Source organism: Saccopteryx leptura, chromosome 3 (genome assembly GCF_036850995.1).
Source record: "Saccopteryx leptura isolate mSacLep1 chromosome 3, mSacLep1_pri_phased_curated, whole genome shotgun sequence".
Taxonomy (NCBI): Eukaryota; Metazoa; Chordata; class Mammalia; order Chiroptera; family Emballonuridae; genus Saccopteryx; species Saccopteryx leptura.
Window position 1 is genome coordinate 220,482,111 of NC_089505.1, and position 18,830 is coordinate 220,500,940.

General features: G+C 47.0%; 1 protein-coding gene across 8 annotated transcripts in view; it reads left to right on the plus strand.

Annotated features, from left to right (window-relative positions):
• CRACDL (CRACD like) overlaps nt 1-15,548 on the plus strand; it is a 202,692-nt gene extending 187,144 nt beyond the window's left edge. For 6 of the 8 annotated variants that reach the window (XM_066377593.1, XM_066377589.1, XM_066377590.1 and 3 more), the window contains 3 exons: nt 11,550-11,737; nt 12,774-12,918; nt 14,626-15,548. In XM_066377593.1, coding sequence (XP_066233690.1) covers nt 11,550-11,737; nt 12,774-12,918; nt 14,626-14,768 — 476 coding nt within the window. In that variant the 3' untranslated portion in view covers nt 14,769-15,548. The remainder of the gene's footprint in view (nt 1-11,549; nt 11,738-12,773; nt 12,919-14,625) is intronic. The other 2 variants (XM_066377588.1, XM_066377594.1) reach the window with 2 other exon arrangements.
• Nucleotides 15,549-18,830: the final 3,282 nt, after the last annotated feature.

The window sequence follows — 18,830 nt, forward strand, 5'->3', positions numbered from 1 at the left end:
CTTTTCAGCACCCCATCTAGCCAGGTACACAGCCAGAGACCTCAGAGTCATTAAAAATATATGGGATATACTAAAGGCTGAAAAATTATAAGAAAAATAACGTTATAACCCTACTGCTTAAACAATGACATAAAAAGGGACTTGCATTTCTGACCGAGGTGGAGTAAACACACTCCCCCCACCTCTCCCACAGATGCAGTTTAAAACTGCTGGACCAAACATGAAGAGTGAATGTCAGTGGATAAAGGGCTGGTAGAAAGGTAGGGAGATCAGGGCTTAGATAGCCATGCTTGTTCATTTCATCTCTATGTATTCACGTGATTGTTTCTCTAGGATTGAGGCTTACCATTGGCTTTTCTGGCTCACAGAGCTTGTTTCTCCCCCTGTTCATCTCAACATTCCTAGCTCAACATTTAAATAGATGGACAGCACTAGGTGTTGTCCATCTATTTAAGATTTTTTTTTTATCTGATGGATGCAAATTGTCAGTTATGTTTTACACCTTGGTCAGAAAGTCCTGGTCAGCCTAATATGAAATGTCTCTGTCCTCCCACATCAGCCCTCTTCATCTTTAACCTGATAATGACAGCACCTCCCCACCTCCAACTCTCTCGCCTCACCCTGTTTCCTGAGTCATGGAAACTCTCAGTGTCATCTCAGAATGTATGTAAAATAAAATTTAAACTCTAAGGTAAGCCATCTAGGGCTTTTTAGATTTGGACCACACTCAACATTTCTGCCTTCCTAAGTTCATCTGCCACGACTTTATTCCCTCAGACATCTCCAGCGAGCCTCTGCCACCAGCACCCCTCAACATGCGGCACACACCCCTGCTAGCTCTGAGCACGCTCCACCTCACCCCTACACTTGACCTGCAGCTCCCTGAGAATACCTGGGCTCGTTTTCTCTGTGAGCACCTGTGCCTGGGGACTCCGGCCTGCAGTGGGTGGTCCTTGGCTGTGTTCAGATGACTGAGTGCAAGGACAAGGCAGGGGCTTGCTCATGGGATGGTGGGGCCTGGGTTGGGAACTCTTATTCCCAGGTCCACTTCCAGGTACTGTGGGATTCTGACCTGGTGTATTTCTTTAAAAAAACAAAACAACCCCCCCCCACTTTTAATTAAATCTGTTGGGGTGACATTGGTTAATAAAATTATATAGGTTTCAAGGACACAATTCTATAATACATCATCTGTATATTGTGTTTTTGCCACAAGTCACCTTCTTCCATTACCATTGTCCCCTTCTACCCTCCTCCCCTCCTCCACCTCTTTCCCTCCTGCAATCTCCACACTGTTTTCTGCATCTGTGAGGGTGTTTGTTTTGCTTTGTATTGCTTAAGCCCTTCACCTTGATCTGGCGTATTTCTTACCCTCTGAGTCTTAATATCCTCTTTTGTAAAATGTTGTAAAACAAGGTTAGTAATACTTAGGGCAGCAAAAGCATTTTAGTGAGATAACAGTCTCATACAGTGCAGTCCCATTTTCCTTAGATGTCCCCGAATACCCTCCAGGCTGCACAGAGCAGTGTGTAGGAATTAATTCTCCCAGCACTGGTTCTGATGAAGGCGCCGGTATGGATGTTAGCTCCCAGACAGAGCATGTGTGCAGAATATTGTGGGGTGTCATGCACTGTGACCCAGCACCCTGCGAACCTACCTGGCCCTACGAGGGGAGCAGGAGGAAGGGGATTTGCCAAAACAAACAAACAAACCGCAGGAAGCACAGCTGTGGTTCTGGGAGCCCCCAGCTCAGTGGGATGGTACCACGGCAACCTCCCTCCTGCAGTCTAGGAGGGAAAGTGGGGAGGCTTCTCTAGAACTTCTTAGAAAACTGCACTCTGCCAACAGAGGTCATGCACGCAGTCACACGTGCTGCCTGAGCCCTGCCTCATAGAGAGGGCAAAGGGACATCAGGGCGCAGGAGTGGAGGGAAAGCTCAGTCACAAGCAGCGGGACACAGTGGTGGGGAATCGTGCAGTTTGGGACTCTGCCCTGACAGGACAAGCCCACTGAAAGCCCTGCCATCTTCCCCACCTCCTATCCTTCCCCGCCCCTCAGCTCTTGAGAAAGGAGCTGCCACCCCAGCTCAGACACCATGCATTAAGGGGACAGGAGATTTAACACTGACCCAGCCCAGAGGCTACACCTGTTCTAAAGCGACCTCAGTGACTGCTAGGACCTGAGGGTGACCAGAAAGGTACTGGAAATCTCCCAGTCCCTGTCTTGGGCAGGGGACTGTCAGAGATTGGGGTCAAGATATGCTGGCCCAGCATTCAGTTCCTGTGGGGTGCAGCCCACCTCCCAGGGTGTGGATGGGCAGTGCCACCATGGCCCGTGTTGGTGCCACTTCAAAGAGCACTTCAGCCCTTTCTCCAGGACCGCCATGAACCTCAAGTGGGGATGAAGCCCTCTACATACTTATCTCAGGGCTCAGTGCCACAGGAGAAAAGTGGGTTTGAAGACAGAAGGCAGTGTCTTTGTGACAGAAGTGGGTGAGCACCCCAGACAAGGGCCCCCCTGAGGAGGGCTGAGGATAGAGAGTGCCAGAAAGCCTGCAAGGGGAGGCAGAGATGGGGACTGTGTGAGCATCAGCATGGGCAGCCCTGGCAGTGGATGTCCAGATACAAGGCAGGGGACACCAGCTGATTTCCAGGAGAGTTTATTAGCCCAGTTCTCAGGCATCTTGTATCAGCCAGAAAGGGAATACTGTGAGCTCCCCCACAGGGCTACCTCAGGCTGGAAGCTTAGAGCAGCATCAAGATCAGTGGTTCCCAATGCTGGCTGCAGATCAGGGTCACCAGCCTTGCAGATTTGGATTGATTGGTCCACGGTGACCCCCAGACAGTGGGAGTGTGGAGACCTCCTGTCCTACGGCAGCACTGCTGAGACTTCCAAAGGCTGGTTCACAGGAAGAGGCTGAGGCAGCAGGTCTGGGAGGACACTCCTGCTGGTTCCCAGACCATACTTTGAGTGGCAAAGATCCAGATCTGCACTGTCCAACATGGAACCCGTGGCTGCATATGGCTGTTTAAACTGAAATGAATTAAAATTAAAAATTTAAATTTAAATTTAAAATCCCAGCCTTGCCGGTTAGCTCAGTTGTAGAGTGTCAGCCTGGTGTGTGGAAGTCCCAAGTTTGATTCCCAGTCAGGGCACACAGGAGAAGCAACCATCTGCTTTCCCCCCCACTTTTCCTCCCACATTCATAGTTCAAATGGTTTGAGCAGGTTGGCCCTGGGTGCTGAGGCCTCGCCTCAGGCACTAAAATGGCTCAGTTGCCATGCAACGGAGTAGCAGACCCAGATGGGCAGAGCATTGTCTGGTAGGGTGCTTGTTGGGTGGATCCGCATTGGTCGGGGCACACACGGGAATCTGTCTCTGCCTCCCCACCTCTCTCTTAATTAAAAAAAAAAAATTAAAATTCTGTTTCTCCATCACACTGGCTGCACTTCCAGAGCTCAGTCAAGGCATGTGACTAGCCAAATGCACAGACAACAAACATTCTCACCATTGCAGAAAGTTCTGCTGGACAGTGCTGGTTATAGTGTTCTGGTTCAGGGTTGCCCTTAGCAAATAACATTCCTGAGACCCTGTCAGGGTTGTGCTCTTCCCAAAATTGTCCTTGATGTCAAAGTACCATTATCGTTTCACCTGTTTGTGCGTGGGGTTGTCTCCCTCACCAGCTTCCCACAGTTAAGGTCTGCAGTGGATTTATCCTCAACTCACAGGCACAGGTAGTAAGTGGGTAGCTAATGACAATAACTAGCATGTATTTAGCACTTAATAAGTACCAAGTGTTATATCAAATGCTTTACAGTTTGAATTCCAACAACCGCTCTATTTCATAAAGGGAAGAGCTGAAGAACTTCCCCGAAGGCACGCAGTGGGCCAAGTTTGGGAGGACCGACGGTCTCCCCTTGCAGCCACGCCCTTCACAGTTGTTCTGTCCCACAGCAATTCTCCACTGAGGGGGAGGGAGGTGCTCCCGGCATCTAGTGCAGAAGTTAAACATGCGACAGTGAGCAGGGCAGCCACCCTCAACAGATAATTACCCAGCCCAAAATCTCAATAGGGCCGAGGTTGAAAAGAGGGAATGGTGTATAGGAAAGTTGTGGGGTCGTACCCCTAAATATAATGGGATGGTATGTGAAGATTGGAGATCAAAGCGCCTGTGTTCCAGTAACCTCCTTCGTTACATGTTGGTTGAATAACCCTGAACAAGCCCTTATTTCATGAGACACTGTGTTCCCATCTCTGAAGCCGGGATTGGAAATATCCTTACAAGGAGAGTTGTAAGGACTATTATGAACATGATGCTGCTCTGAAAATCAAGATATAAGCCTTAGCTGTCGGTGTTTCTTTGGTCACGAGAAATTTCTTTGTTTCCTAAGGAGTAGAGGAGGACCAGGTGGAATAAAGGGAGGGAAATCCAAGTCCGTGGATGAGCATAAACTCACGACTTATAGTTGATGGCCACTCGAGACAGCTCTTAAAGGATTCTGGTTATCTCTGGAGACCCATAAGGAATCCAAGTCAGGGTATTTGTGTACATTTCAAATTGTAAGAGGATGTGATGTAATATAACAGCTTCACTATTTTTTTCTCCTTCATCTTCTGTAACTCAAAATTATTTTCAAATAACAATGCCGTTCCATCCCCCATATACTTTTAAGGTCCCTTATAGCACCGGGCAGGTAATGGAGGTCAGCTTTCTCTGTATTCAAATGGCCTTTGGTCATTACTTTCTGTTCAGAGGCTGTATTAATTGCACAGACAGTGGTGGTTGAGGAAATGGACTTTCAATCCAAGCTCCTCAGCCACAACTCTGAGCCCTTGAGCCTGTTGCTGGCTGCCGTTCTCACCATGAGACGTGAGGTTTGGGCTGGACAACTCTGGGCTATCTGCCAGCCTTGACATGCCGAGTGCTGGGCTCAGCTCCTGACATCAAGCCACAAGTCAAAGCATCTGACCCTTGGGACACCCCCATAAACATGCTAGCATGTGCCTAGCCCCACACATCCAAATCCAGATGTGACTCATGTACTGATTTTTCTTTGTAAGTGTTTTTATCCACAAATTCTACCTACAAGCGACCGAACCCTAAAACAGAGTTGGTGCTGTAACAATAGACAGACAAAGGAAACTCATAAGCTGTAGGAATTACAGTGGAGGCCTACACAACCCCAACCCTGGGGCAAGGACTGTCCACTGTGCCCTGATAAATGTGCTGTGTTTCCAGACCCTCATAAAGGCTGACACGAGGAAGCCATCTAACTCCATTGGCCTTTACACCAGGACTGGATTAATTATAACACCATGGCATGCTGATAGTTACCAGTGTCGTTTAACTGAATGCACCCTATGTGGTGAGAGAGTGAGATGCTTCTTAGAGTGTCCGTTATGTGAGCAAGAAGGGCACAGCCTTAGCCTTCACTAGTTCTCACCTGTAATAACAGGAGTGTTTAAATAAACAGTGGCATTTTTTCCCTGACATGTGGGCTTGAAGATTGTGAGAGGAGACAAATAGGTCAGGGAAGGCAGTTTCAGAGGAGCCAGGTGAGGAGGAGATCCGGCAGTGCCTTCTGACTTCGGAAAAGGGACACTTAGGCCCTGGCGGCCTTGTATTGGTGGCTGAGAAAGAGGCTCTGAGACAGTCGCCGTCTTCCCTGAGAGCTCCATGCTCCATGAGGCTGTGAAGTGGGTCTCTGCCCAAGCTGATTTGGGAGTCTTATATGGGGAGAAGTGGATCCGGGGAAACCTTCAGAGAATGGGGGGACAGGGAAATTAGATGGGCAAGGAGGAAGCAATAGGAATGGCAAGCGGGCCCAGAACCCCAGGGTGAGTGGAGGACGGGAGGGTCTGCTGGTGAGGGAGGGAACGTCCCTGGGCGAGCCCGTGCCCCTCTGGCAGCAGCCTTGCCTGAGCAAGGATTGGAAATAGCTCCGTGGTGCACATTTCCTCATTTTTCTATGTGGACAAGAACCTAGACTCTTCTTTTGGTTACTCTCCATGCACTGTGTCCTGATTATCTTAGTCTTTAAAAAAAACCTTTTATTGAAGAATGATATGCATACAGAGAAGGGCACAAATCATGTGTGTGTAGCTCCATGGATTTTCACACTCTGAACACACCACCCCTCAAAAATGAGACCAGTACCCAGAGACCCTCCCCATACCCCTTCCTGAGGGTTCTAGAGTGCATTCCTGGACCATGGACCATGGAGTCTGCTATTCATGGTCGCTCTAGCAGGAGAGCATGTGGGTAGTACACTGGGGAGACACGTTAGGTTAGAAAGGTCCTTCCTCTTTGTGCTCTCAGCATCCACCACGGGGCCTTGCCAAGCACAGTCAGTTTTATTATTTATAGGAGTGACACTCTATAACGTTGTCGTAAACACTGAATTAGTGGGTACTAAACCCTTGCCCCAAGGGGAAATACAGGCTGAGGTTCCTGTGAGTCTCTGATCACATTTTCACCAGCTGATCAGCGCATAACCTTATGCTCTGCACATATCTGTGAATGACCATGAAGGGCCATGAGTATTGATTTGGGGGTTTCAAATACATTTTAACAAGCAGGAAAATTCTCAAATTTGGAATTCGCAAATAAGGAAAGTCGACTGTGTTTGTTGGGTTGGGAAAGGATGAACAGTGCTGAGTTTAACCTGGAAATGGAACTGGGACAATCCCCCATCCTGTCTTGCTACAGACAAGAAGAGCTTGCCTTATGAGAAGCCCTCACTCAGTCTCAAAAAACTCAGTCTGGTTTTGCAATAAATGCTTGCCCGAGTACTGAAGCTTCCAGGTCCAGTGGTGAGGTCACAGCCTGGCTTGGGACAGAACCTGCAAAGAGCAGCTGCAAACTGCCAGCGTGTATCGATCAGGAGCTGTCTGTGCAAGCCGACAATAGATCAATAAATGCTTTTTTAAAAAAAACCTTAACTTTCCTACAAGAAATTAGATATAAATGCTTGGCGTGGATGAGACCCCACCTACTCATCGATCCCTTTAGTGGCAGTGTATACATACACCCGCTGGCTCCACGTAGCCCAGAGCCCTGGCGGAGGACCTGAAGCAAGGCAGAAACAGGAGCATGCTCTGTTATAGAAGCACCCAGGCACTGTCTGGTTTTAGCTAGTATGATGAATGGATGATGAAAGATCAGAAATCTTAGCAAGCAAACTCAGGCCTCTCCTTCCACAGAGAATGTTCTGAAGGGCTGGGAATGAGCTGCTGCGATGTGTTTTTAAGATGACAGCGTAACAGGAATAGATTGGAAAGAGTGTGCCAACGTGTAACACAGCTCCACTGGTCCTTGGCTTATGGGGAACATTTTCTCCTTCTTTACAGGTTTATATGCTTTCTGATTCTATACAATGTGCATAAGTACTTTTATAAACAAGGAAGACATTTCATGAAAGAAAAAAGGTGCTTAAAAATTGCTGCTTCAGAACTGGCCTCATATACCAAGTTTGTAAGAGGTACAAGAGCCCTGCCCTGCTGTGTTAGCTTAGGGCATGCAGAGGATCTACTTTATTTTCTCAGCTGAAGGGCAAGAAACACGGTCGTTTTCACCACACCACTCGTGCCTCTCGCTCAGAAGACAGTGTTCTTGACAGCTCCTCACTTCCAAACACAGCTGTGTCCTGCCTGCCACGCAGGGTGTAGACCACTGTTAGAGTCCCCCCTTCGTTCCCTCTACCTGTCATTATAGAAGTTTCTGTGAATGAAAGAAATAGAACCGTAAGGCTGAATTTTAATAGGCACCAAAAAAGGAATGAAAAGAAAGAAAAATAACCATCACCAATCAGTAAGTCAAAATTAAGCGATAGAAGGCCTTTCTCAGAGAAGGGTGGTTGAATACTTAGAAATGGCTTAAGATGAGGATTTTCTGGATAGCTAATTTCAGGTCTTCCCAAACACAAAGGACTTGGTCAGAATCATGTATTGAGGCAGAAAGAGGTAAAGAGGTAAACAAAGTGTCTTCAACTCCCTTTATTTAACCAGGTGCCACATCTCTGCTATCAGGGATTAATGGCAGTTTGAACATGCTTTATCTCAGAAGCTATTTCATGATGGAAACTTGACCCTCAATGTTCCAGCTGGAGAGCTGTCACAGTGTAAAGTCTTTGGCCCCTGAAACTTGCCTTGTCCTGCACGCTTTTCTGTGCCTACTCCCATCCCTCTCCTGCCCACCCCTGTGGAGTATGGCACACACCGCATAACCCTTGTCCCTGATGTGGGTGCCAGGTACAGGGTGTGGGGTGCAGGTCAAAGTGGTCACCAAGGCCTTCTGTCACAGGACAGAATGGCTCATCACTCTTTGCTCTGCCTGTACCCACCTGGGACATAGACTTACCTGTGGGTTACCTAAGGCTCCAGGTGGAATCTCAGACCTTTCTGAATCACAGTTGGGAGCTGTCCTGGTTGTTCTCCCTCCTTCCTGGTGTGTGGACCCTCTTCACCGCCTGTGCCCTCTCCCCCTGGAGTTGGCCTTTGACAGTCCTTGTGAAAAGATCTGGAGGGCATCAGGTCCCTCTGGCCTATTTGAAGTCCTGAAAAGGAGGAAGTGGGAAAGGAGAGGACAGAATACAAGGAAAGACCACCACTTAAGGAAAAGAAGTGAAACCAAAAAGGAGAGAAATAGTTGGTGAAAGGTCTGGGCCATATGCCTGGACCAGCACTTGGTGACGCTGCCATCTCAGGTAGCATTGTCCCACAATGGCCCAGCCTGGCCTAGCAGTGGCGTTTACTGATGTCTGTGGATCTCCCCATGGGCACAGAATTATGGGCTCACACGCACACAGAAGGACACTGGACACATTGCTACCCCACACAGGCAGTGCAGTCCACAAGCCTTCTCTGTTTGCAAAGAGCTCTGCCTGCATACTCTTGATCGAGGGAAAGAAAACAGCCATCTCTGCTGAGCGGAAGCCACCTGCCTTGTTGACAAGGCTACAGTTCCCATGAGCGAACTGGAAGGGAGAAGAATATGATTTGCTTCGGGTGTGAAATGTGGGCCTTGAGCACAGGCCCTAGGTTTGGTCCACCAGGGGGTCCCCAGCCTCCTTCTAGGGCCTTATCTCACCACAGTTCCCAGGAACATGGCATATGCCCTGTTTCATAGGACTTTCCAGTGAATTTTACATATTTTGTCTCAAAGAAGGTAATCCAATTGCATGGCATGGGAACTCACCACAGCTACGTCTTATGCCCTGTGGTAAGAGTGACCTGAGTGTCAGGCACCCCCCACTGAGCTGCAAGGCTGCTGGAGGGGCAGCTACCGCTCCCCAGAGATTTGGGGGCTGCTTTAGCTTTTTACAGCTACCATTCTGCCTGTAGATTAAAACCCGGATGGAAATTTTCTTTACATGTAGACTTTGTCTTGACTGAATCACTCAGAATATTTTGTTGACTGAGGTAAGGAGTTTCACCTGTAGTCAAATCCGCTGTCAAGTCTGCCGGTGCAGAGGCCAAGGTGCCTGGCCAGCATGCACTGGCTGCTGCTGAGCGGACAGCCTTGCACGGCATCGTGGGCCGGGCCAGCAGACGGCACAACTCATGATGTCGCCCAGTGCGAAGAAATGATCAGAAATGTGACTTAAGTCTTTTAAGAAAAGTTCAGGAGGACGAGAGTATGAGGACTTGTGAATGAGGGATTGATACAAGAAATGAGACGTGCAGACTGTTTGTAAACATCCGACCACCCGCCTACTTTCCTTGGGCCAGGGTCTCTGGACAAGAAATATAATGTAAAATCATGTTGTGAATGGTCTACTGTTAGCCCAGGACCTGGTATGTGTTCTGTGTCATCTGTTTGTTAAATAAGTGGCAGAATGCATGCATCAGAGGGTAGACAGTCAGCTGGCAGACATGCCTAGTACCAGCCGCTGGGGCAGATGCCTCAGAGAGTACAGTGGAACTAGGAGAGGGCGAGGATGTCCAGCCTGGGGGCCAGAGCAGGCTGCATGGAGGAGGCGGCAGCTGCCAGGACCTTGGTGGACAAGGAGTGATTCTGAGCAGTCCCTCGTCACCTCTCTGGATTGTGCCCACAGTCTCCCTTCTCAGCTCCCCAGTCAGGCATACTCCTCACACAGCCTCCAGATGTGTCCTGGATTAACCCCTCCAGGTTCCCCATGCGGACAGGAATAAGGCCAGAAGGGACCTCCTCAGTTGTCTGTTCTGCCTGCAACCTTTCTTGGATGGCCTGCAGGCAGCTCTGCCTCTGCCCCTCCAGCGAGAGGCCTTCCTCACCCCTCTGCTCAGCCTAGAGGGTTTGCTGTCCTCCAGGCCCCAGCCCCAGACACTGCAGATACTTCCTGCTGAAGTGGGCCCTGTATCTGTGCAGCGCATAGAGAGGCCCTGCCCAACTCCAGCAGGAGACACAGGTTCTCAAGGCAGTGGCTCCTTGGTGAACAAGGGACTAAGAGAAAAGGACTCTAGATTGAATTAGAGGCACAAGCAAAATCAAATAGAATAATATCCCACACACACCAGAGCAAGGATGGCGTGTTTCAGACCACAGAGAATGATGACACTTACTACTCTGGGACATCTGCTGTGCCACAGACATGCCTTTACCTGGGTGACCGAGGTGCAAAGTTCAGGAGGGAAACAAGGGGGCCAAGCAGAGGCAGATTACGGTCAGTTGAGGCCCTGGGCAAAGAAGAAAATATTGGGCCCCTCATATTAGAAAAAAAGTGTAAAGTTGGGGTTTTGTGGGGCCCTTCAGAAGTCAGGGCCCTGGGCACATACCCAGTGTGTCCACCGTTAAATCTGCCTCTGAGGCCAGGGACCAGGTGTATGAAGGTAAAGTCGGCCTTTGTTCTGTGTGGTGGGGGTGGACATTCAGAGAGGCAGGCTGTGGGGAACATTTAAATCTAGTGTACTTTTGAACCTTATTTCATCCATAGGATTTTTGGAAAAATAAAATCACTATTTTTTCTGCTGATGAAGGTAATAAATTCTCATTGTAGAATGAGAAAATTCAGCAAAACTCATTGTTTTAAAGGCATTCCTTCTCTCTAGAACATTAAAGAAAACAACTATGGCTATTTTGGGTGTCAATTCTTTACAAATAGAAAGGCATGCTTACAATTTTTAAAAGGAAGGAGAATAATAATGCGTCTACAGCTTCCAAATGAATGAGGAAGTATGTTCCAAATGAATGAGGAAGTATGTACTGGTCCAATGACATGCTTATATTAAAGAAATCTTATCTATTTGTGTACTGACTTTTATGTCTTTCCAGAAACTACCCTGTAGGAGCAAGCTGGCTCTAAAGTGTGTGCACAGGAGCAGTTGCACTTAAGTTTTTGTGGCTCAGACTAGGGGAGCATAATCTCTTTGGTGCATCTTTAAATAAGAAATCAAAGTCCCCTAAAGAAAACTAATAGTCTCCTTAGAGAGGCTCCCAGACATCTTTCATCCTCCCATCATCCCTCCCCTGCTCCTCTGACCCCCCCAACAGTGTCTTCTGTGTGAGAGCAACACAGTGAGACTGAGGAGGGACTAGGACTGTTTTAACAACCCTGTATCTCTACCCACAGAGAAGGGGCAGCCTCCTGCAGCAGTGGGGCCTGGAGCCGAGGGCCAGCCTGGGCCTCCCTGGATCACCATCACTCCGCAGAAACGGCGAGGGGCCCCGGAACAGCCACCCAACCAGGAGGACAAGCCTGGGGCCCAGACCCTGAAGTCTGAAATAGGAAAGCCAGCCAAGATAACTGAGAGAGCCCAGGTGCTTAGAGCAAACCCTTCCTGTCTCTGTAGATGCGGGAGAGAGCAGCCGGCAGGGGCTGGAGACTGAGACTCCACAAGGACCACAGTCTTGCACGGTCGTCATAGAGCCCATGGCCTGTGATGATGGCTGCTGTCTGCCCTTGGTGTGGGTGGGCTGCTAGGGAGGCAGAAAAGCACTTAGGCAGTGGAGACAGCTCTCTGCTCCCTGCCTCCTAGGCAATGCAGCATCTGGAGAAATGGAACAAGGTTAAAATAACTTCTCAGTTAGATGCAGCAACCATGTCAAAAGCTCCATCTCAACTCATTAGCAGTGATGGACCAGCCCTGCTTTTGCTGCTGTGCTGGATGCTGGCCGGGCCTCCTCACTCCCCATCGAGGGCTACAGGGCTGGAACCAGGGTTCTCTTCTGTGGACACCTTGATACATTTCTATTTTGCAGTCTGGACTGAAAACAGCTTTTTCAAACCCAAACAACTGTGCTTAGAAGGAGGCTGAGAATCATGGTGTTTGTGTCCCCCCCCCACACCCAATAGCCACCACAGTGAACTCATTGCCAGAGCGTGCAGTAGGACCTGCTTCCCTTCATTTTAACCCAAATCTCAATTGTCCCCATGCCTGAAAACCTTCATGCAGACTTAGAGAATTTATAAAACAAATATTAACCACTAATCTGGTTTGGGGCATTTGTCAGCATACCAAGTATCATAAAAACCTCAAAACTATTTCCAAACTCAATTCATTTTGACTTTCACGTGGGATATCTGCCATCCAATATCTGGGGCTAGGGCCAGGGCTGGGGACAAGGCAGAAACCAGGATACCTGTGTGTGCCTAGGGGAACCCCACACTAGTCTGAGCTTCTGTGTTCTGAAGGCTGGACGTCAGTGAGGACAGAGCAGAGCTCCCCTAAGAAAGCGCCAGCCACCTGATTCCTCTTGGCAGACAGCCCTTGTGACTTCCTGCTTTGAGTTCTTCTTATACCCATCTGAACCTCAGGTGACCTGACAGCACGTAACTTTGTTGTATCCCAAATAGGAGCCCATGAAGCAAGCTGATTTTGTCCGCAGCAAGTCTTTCCTGGTGGCCCCCGCTAAGCCCACTGTGGACCCAAGGCAGGGAACAAAGCTCTACCTCCAGGAGGGACTGCAAAGAGGGATCTCTTTGTCTCATCAGAACTTGGGTATGAAACCTGCAAATAGTCCCAAACACTCTGAAGTATGTTCCTGGGATCAGTCCTACAGGTTTACTTCAGGTTTTTTTGTTTTGGGTTTGTTTTTTTCTAAATTCTTTGACACACTGATTTGTTAAAATAGTTTTTAGCCTGACCAGGCGGTGGCACAGTGGATAGAGCGTCGGACTGGGATGCGGAGGACCCAGATTCGAGACCTCGAGGTCGCCAGCTTGAGTGTGGGCTCATCTGGTTTGAGCAAAGCTCACCAGCTTGGACCCAAGGTCGCTGGCTTGAGCAAGGGGTCACTCGGTCTGCTGAAGGCCCACAGTCAAGGCACATATGAGAGAGCAATCAATGAACAACTAAGGTGTTGCAATGAAAAACTAATGATTGATGCTTCTCATCTTCTCTCTGTTCCTGTCTATCTGTCCCTATCTATCCCTCTATCTGACTCTCTCTCTGTCTCTGAAAAAAAAAAGTTTTTATTGAGATATCATTTCATGCCATAACACTCACCTATTTTAAGTGTACAATTCAGTGAGTACTGATTGACAATGAGTATATATTTACCGAATTGTACAACCATCACAATCCAGTTTTAGGATCTTACCTTAAAGAGCAAACTTGTGTCAAGGCCCTGGCTGGGTAGCTCAATTAGTTAGAGCACCATCCCTGATATGCCAAGGTTGTGGGTTTGATCCCCAGTCAGGGTACATACAGGAATCAGCCAATGAATGCATGGATGAGTGGAACAGCAAATTGACATTTCTCTCTTTCTCTCTCTCTCTTTTTCTAAAATCAACCAATAAAAAAAAAGCAACCTTATGCCGGCCCTAGCCGGTTGGCTCAGTGGTAGAGCGTCGGCCTGGCGTGCAGGAGTCCCGGGTTCAATTCCTGGCCAGGGCACACAGGAGAAGCACCCATCTGCTTCTCCACCCCTCCCCCTCTCCTCCCTCTCTCTCTCTTCCCCTCCTGCAGTCAAGGCTCCATTGGAGCAAAGTTGGCCCAGGAGCTGAGGATGGCTCTGTGGCCTTTGCCTCAGGTGCTAGAATGGCTCTGGTTACAACAGAACGATGCCCCAGATGGGCAGAGCATCGCCCCCTGGTGGACGTGCCAGGTGGATCCCCGTTGGGTGCATGCAGGAGTCTGTCTGACTGCCTCCCCGTTTCCAACTTCAGGAAAAAAAAAAAAAGCAACCTTATGCCTGTTCCCCACCCCAGGTCTAGACAACCACAAAGCTACTTTCAGTTTCTCTATTTACCTCTCTTAGACTCTTCTTATAAACGGAATCATAAAATATGTGTTCCTTTGTATCTGTCTTCTTCCACTGAGCATAACTTTTTAGATTCATCTCTGTCATTGCATGTATCAATATTTTTTTTAATTTCTTTTTAATTGTGGTAAAATACACAACAAAACTTACCACCTCATCTATTTTTAAGTGCACAGTTCAGTAGTGCTAAGAATATTCACACTTGTACAAACCAGTCCCCAGAGTTCTGCAGTTTTATTCTGGAAGTTTCTCTCTCTTCACTACATTAAAGCCTGCCTCTCTATCTTTTTATCACATAAGTTACTCTATGCCTGAATCTTCTCTGCATTTTATGTATGAGACCACAGTTAAGACCTTGATGTGTGTATGAAAGAAATGCAAGACGCTTAAGGGGAAACTTCAACTTCTTGCTCATGTTTCTGTTTGTTTTCTCTTCTTCCCAGCAGCTCAGTCTGCAGTCATGATGGAGAAAGAATTGCATCAGCTGAAGAGAGCCAGTTATGCCAGCGCAGATCAACCGTCCTGGATGGAACTTGCTAGAAAGAAATCTCAAGCTTGGAGTGACATGCCCCAAATTATAAAATAGGTTGACAGCATGCTGGTAAAACTGTGCACCACCTTGACGGTCACTTAGTGAGAATCTGCCACCCGAGGCAAACAAACTGTGAAACTTTAAGAGTGATTTTTCTCACCAGATTATTAGAGGGCGAGCTTTGGGAAGAATGAACCAGGCAAACAAGGAAGACAGACACATAGCCACAGTCCTGGGCTGGCAGTGCCCGAAAACAAGAACACCATTGAAACAGGCCAAGAACAAGGCCCTGTGCCCAAAGGTATGAATGAGAGTCTTTCAGAATTCCCTTGGATCAAAGGAGCGCCAACAAGGAAGAAAAAGGAAGTGAAATGTGGATGCATAACGAACTGGACCTGGAGGACGTGTGTCTGTGCCTCCCTCGAGATCATCTTGTGTCTCTGGTCATGGTCTTTCTTGCCTGTGGACCTGTCTCTCCTCTCATGTTTACTATTGGGTGTGATATTCATGGTACACAGGGGTACCGTTTGTAACAGCAGCTATGAAGCAGTCAGTTTCCCTGAAGATAGTCACTCTGTGAAGGAGCGGACAGAACAGAGCAGGGTGCACCAATTCATAGACTGATTTTAAAAATAGTTTTTAAACTTTTCCACTAGGCATCTGTGTCGTTAACTGTTGCACAATGCATTGCCTGTTCGATAAAAGGTTTCCAGTGCTTCTGTCATGTGTAAATATTATTTCTACTCACATTTAGAGAGTATTCTCCAGCATGGAGCTAAATGTACAGTATAAAACTTCACTCAAGATACAGCTCATTTAAAATCTCAATTGGGTTGATTTTGGAGTTTGGGTTTTACTTAGATTTTTTTTTTCCCCAATACAATTTTGGTGTTTATTTTTAGAAATCAGATTTAATATTGGGTTTTTTTCCTCTTCTCACCTATTTGGTACAACATATAAAAAATATGAAATTTCTAAAAATGTTACAATTCTTTAGCATCTAATTAATCGAACCTGCATATTTCTATTAAAAACTAGGTTTTCAATGCATTTGCCAGGGTGACCCGTGAATGCAGAATGTGGAGAAGCCAACAGAAGAAGAGCATGTATCTTGAGATCTCAGAATCATGTCTCAGTTATATAGTACCTCTATTTATAAAAACATTTTCAATTTGTTCCTTTGAACAGGCTAATTTCCATGGGAATGTGTATAGAGCTGGGAACATTTAGCCATCAGAATCAGTAAGACCTCATATATATTATTTGATTTTATATACGCTAAGTTCTGGTCCTTTTATTACATTTTCCATCTTCATGAATGATTATTTTTCTAGCTGTTAGAACTACACAATTTCATCAGGTCTGCCTTTATTGAAAATGTCCTGGGATAGTTTTTTTTTTCCCCAACCAAATTGATTTATTAATTGTACTGTCTTAGCATCAATATTGAGTACCATGGTGAATGTGCTCTGAACAAGAACTCCAGCCAGCCAGCCTTGCTCTGAAGTCTTAGACATGAATAGATTTAACTAGAAAAAAGTCATGTTGGCTATTATTACTCCAAATCATCATTTCTTCCTAAGACTACAGGGACTGTCACCAGTTCTAGCAAGGGTGCCAGTTTGAGAATAACAAGGCTTCCTCATCCACTCTGAGGAGACGAGACTCATCTCCTTCACAAGAGAAAGATCATCAGGAAGAACATCGAGCTAATATAGATGCCCCTGCGGGTTTTTTTTTAAAAATGCACTCAGTAAGGTGGGCCCTAGATTTGCATCAATCTTGAAAGACTGAGAAGAAAAGAATTGAAAGGTGCAATCTTTGTATTGGATCCTAAGAGAAACAATAGGGAAATAGGTCTATGGCAATTGCAGTGGTTTTTGAAAATGCCACAAATTCTTGGACAGTTCTCCCTTCAAGAAGCAGAATTTAATTTGCCTTCCCTGAGTGTGAGACAGACTTACTGCTCACTCTAGCTCCAGTGACCAGGTGAACTTCTGAAGTGAGATGACAGGGAAGATCCTGTGATAACATGAGGAGAAGCCAGCCATATACAGGCCAAGGAGAGAGGCCGCAGAAGAAATTAACCCTGCCAACACCTTGATCTCAGCCTTCCAGCCTCCAGGCCTGTGAGACAACACATTTCTGTTGTTTACTCAGTCTGGGGTACTTTGTTAAGGCAGTGGGAGCAAACTCATACATCTCTTGTCAATTACCAGCACCAACTTGGCAGCTACATGAATAAGCCCCTTAGAATTGGCTCCTCCAGCCCCAGTAACACCTTCAGATGAGTGCAGCCCCGCTGACATATTGACTGTAACCTCATAAGAGATCCCAGGCCAGACTTCCCAGTCAGTCTGCTCCTAAATCCTGATCCACTCAAATTGTTAGGTAACAAATGTCTATTATTGTTTAAGCTACCAAGTTTTGGGGTAATTTATTACTTAGCAATAGGCACTTAATAAGTGAAAAGGCCCTACTTGTTTTTACATTAATATTTTATTTAGGGTTAAGAACATGCCCATGTACACAGTATGGGATAATTTTATTTAACACCTTTCAAACTGCAGTATGTCTTAGATTGTGTGGCAGAGATAGTTGGGCATGGTGGAAGGGATACACCAAATGCCTGTAATCGCCTCACATAGCATGGAATTGTTTCTAGAAGCAGATGTCCAACCAGAGACAACATCTCCAGCTGCACCCCCTTCTACCCAAACCACACACCTGCCTATATGTGGGACCCTGTCCCCTGTCCCTGAGTTCTGGCTGATGGATTGAGAACAAAAGTGATGGGCATCTCACATACAAAGTTCTGACTTTCTAGACAGGGTCCAAGGAGGCAACCAAGGTGGCAAGGAGGCCCTGGCAGGTTAGTTCAGTCAGAGCATCGTCCCAAAACACCAAGGTGCAGGTTCGATCCCCAGTCAGGGCACACACGGGAAGTCACAATGAATGTACAACTAAGTGAAACAACAAATGAATGCCTCTCTCTCACACACACACACACGCTCTTTCTCTCTCCCTTCCTCTCCATGTCTCTCTAAAATCAATCAATAAAAATTTCTTTAATTTTTTTAAAAATGATAACAAGGAAGTGTCCTGTAGAAGAGATTTCAGAGAGAGGAGATGTTTAGCTAAGAGAAGCCAAGGGGAGCAGGAGAGGATCCTTCAGGTGTTAAAAGAAAGAGGAGAGAATTGACTTATGCTACGTAACTCCACAGGGAACAAAGTAGGACCAGAAATGAAAGTTCCTGATAGGACAGAGACATGTTTTATCTATTAGTTATCCAGCATAGGACAGGATGCTGGTCAGGAGTGAGTTCCCTGACAATCAAGGTGAGTAAGCTGAGGAGGATGGAGGGCCATCTCTCTCTGAGATGCTGTACAGATCTTGGCCCTGGAGAGGAGTTTGGGTAGAGCTACTCTGGGTCTACAAGGCAGGGCCTTTTACATTCATTTTATAATGTAATTACACTACACTGCTCTTAATACTAATTTTAACCAAGAAATAACCATCCAGAAAATGATGCAAATGGGCTTTTACACAGAATGTGATGGTTCAGAGTGCTTTGGAAGCCTTTAGTTACTGGGAAAAGGAAGCCAAGCAGAAGCAGCCATCTGTAGTTATACACAATGGGGGAGAGTACAGATCTGCTTCCCCAGCCCCACCCTGAATCTTCTCTTGCTGAAGGAAATGTTTATTTATTCCCTGGTTGATGAAAATAATCTCTAAGGAATAGGCCTTTTAGGACCAAAAAGCAGAAATAATGCGGGCTGAACGCATGCGTGTTGAGTACGAGCACAGGTGCTCCCAAGCAGCAGCGACATCGCTTTGCATGCGTTGTCTCTCCTCCTTCCTGCTTTCTCCAGAGGGAGAGCATTGTCAGCATGGAAGGGAAGGAGATGTGTTTGTGAGGCCCAGGTTATTAAACAGCAGCAGCCAGGCTTGGTGGGGGGGTGCTCCAGCATGCTCATGAACCTCACTTAGGAGCACTGGAAGCCTCCATAGAGAGGCCTTCAGACTTGCACACACACCTTGGCTATTACATTTGCAGGAAAATAAAAATTCAACATGTAGTTCACTATCCAATAAAGAACTGCCTGCCACTGAAA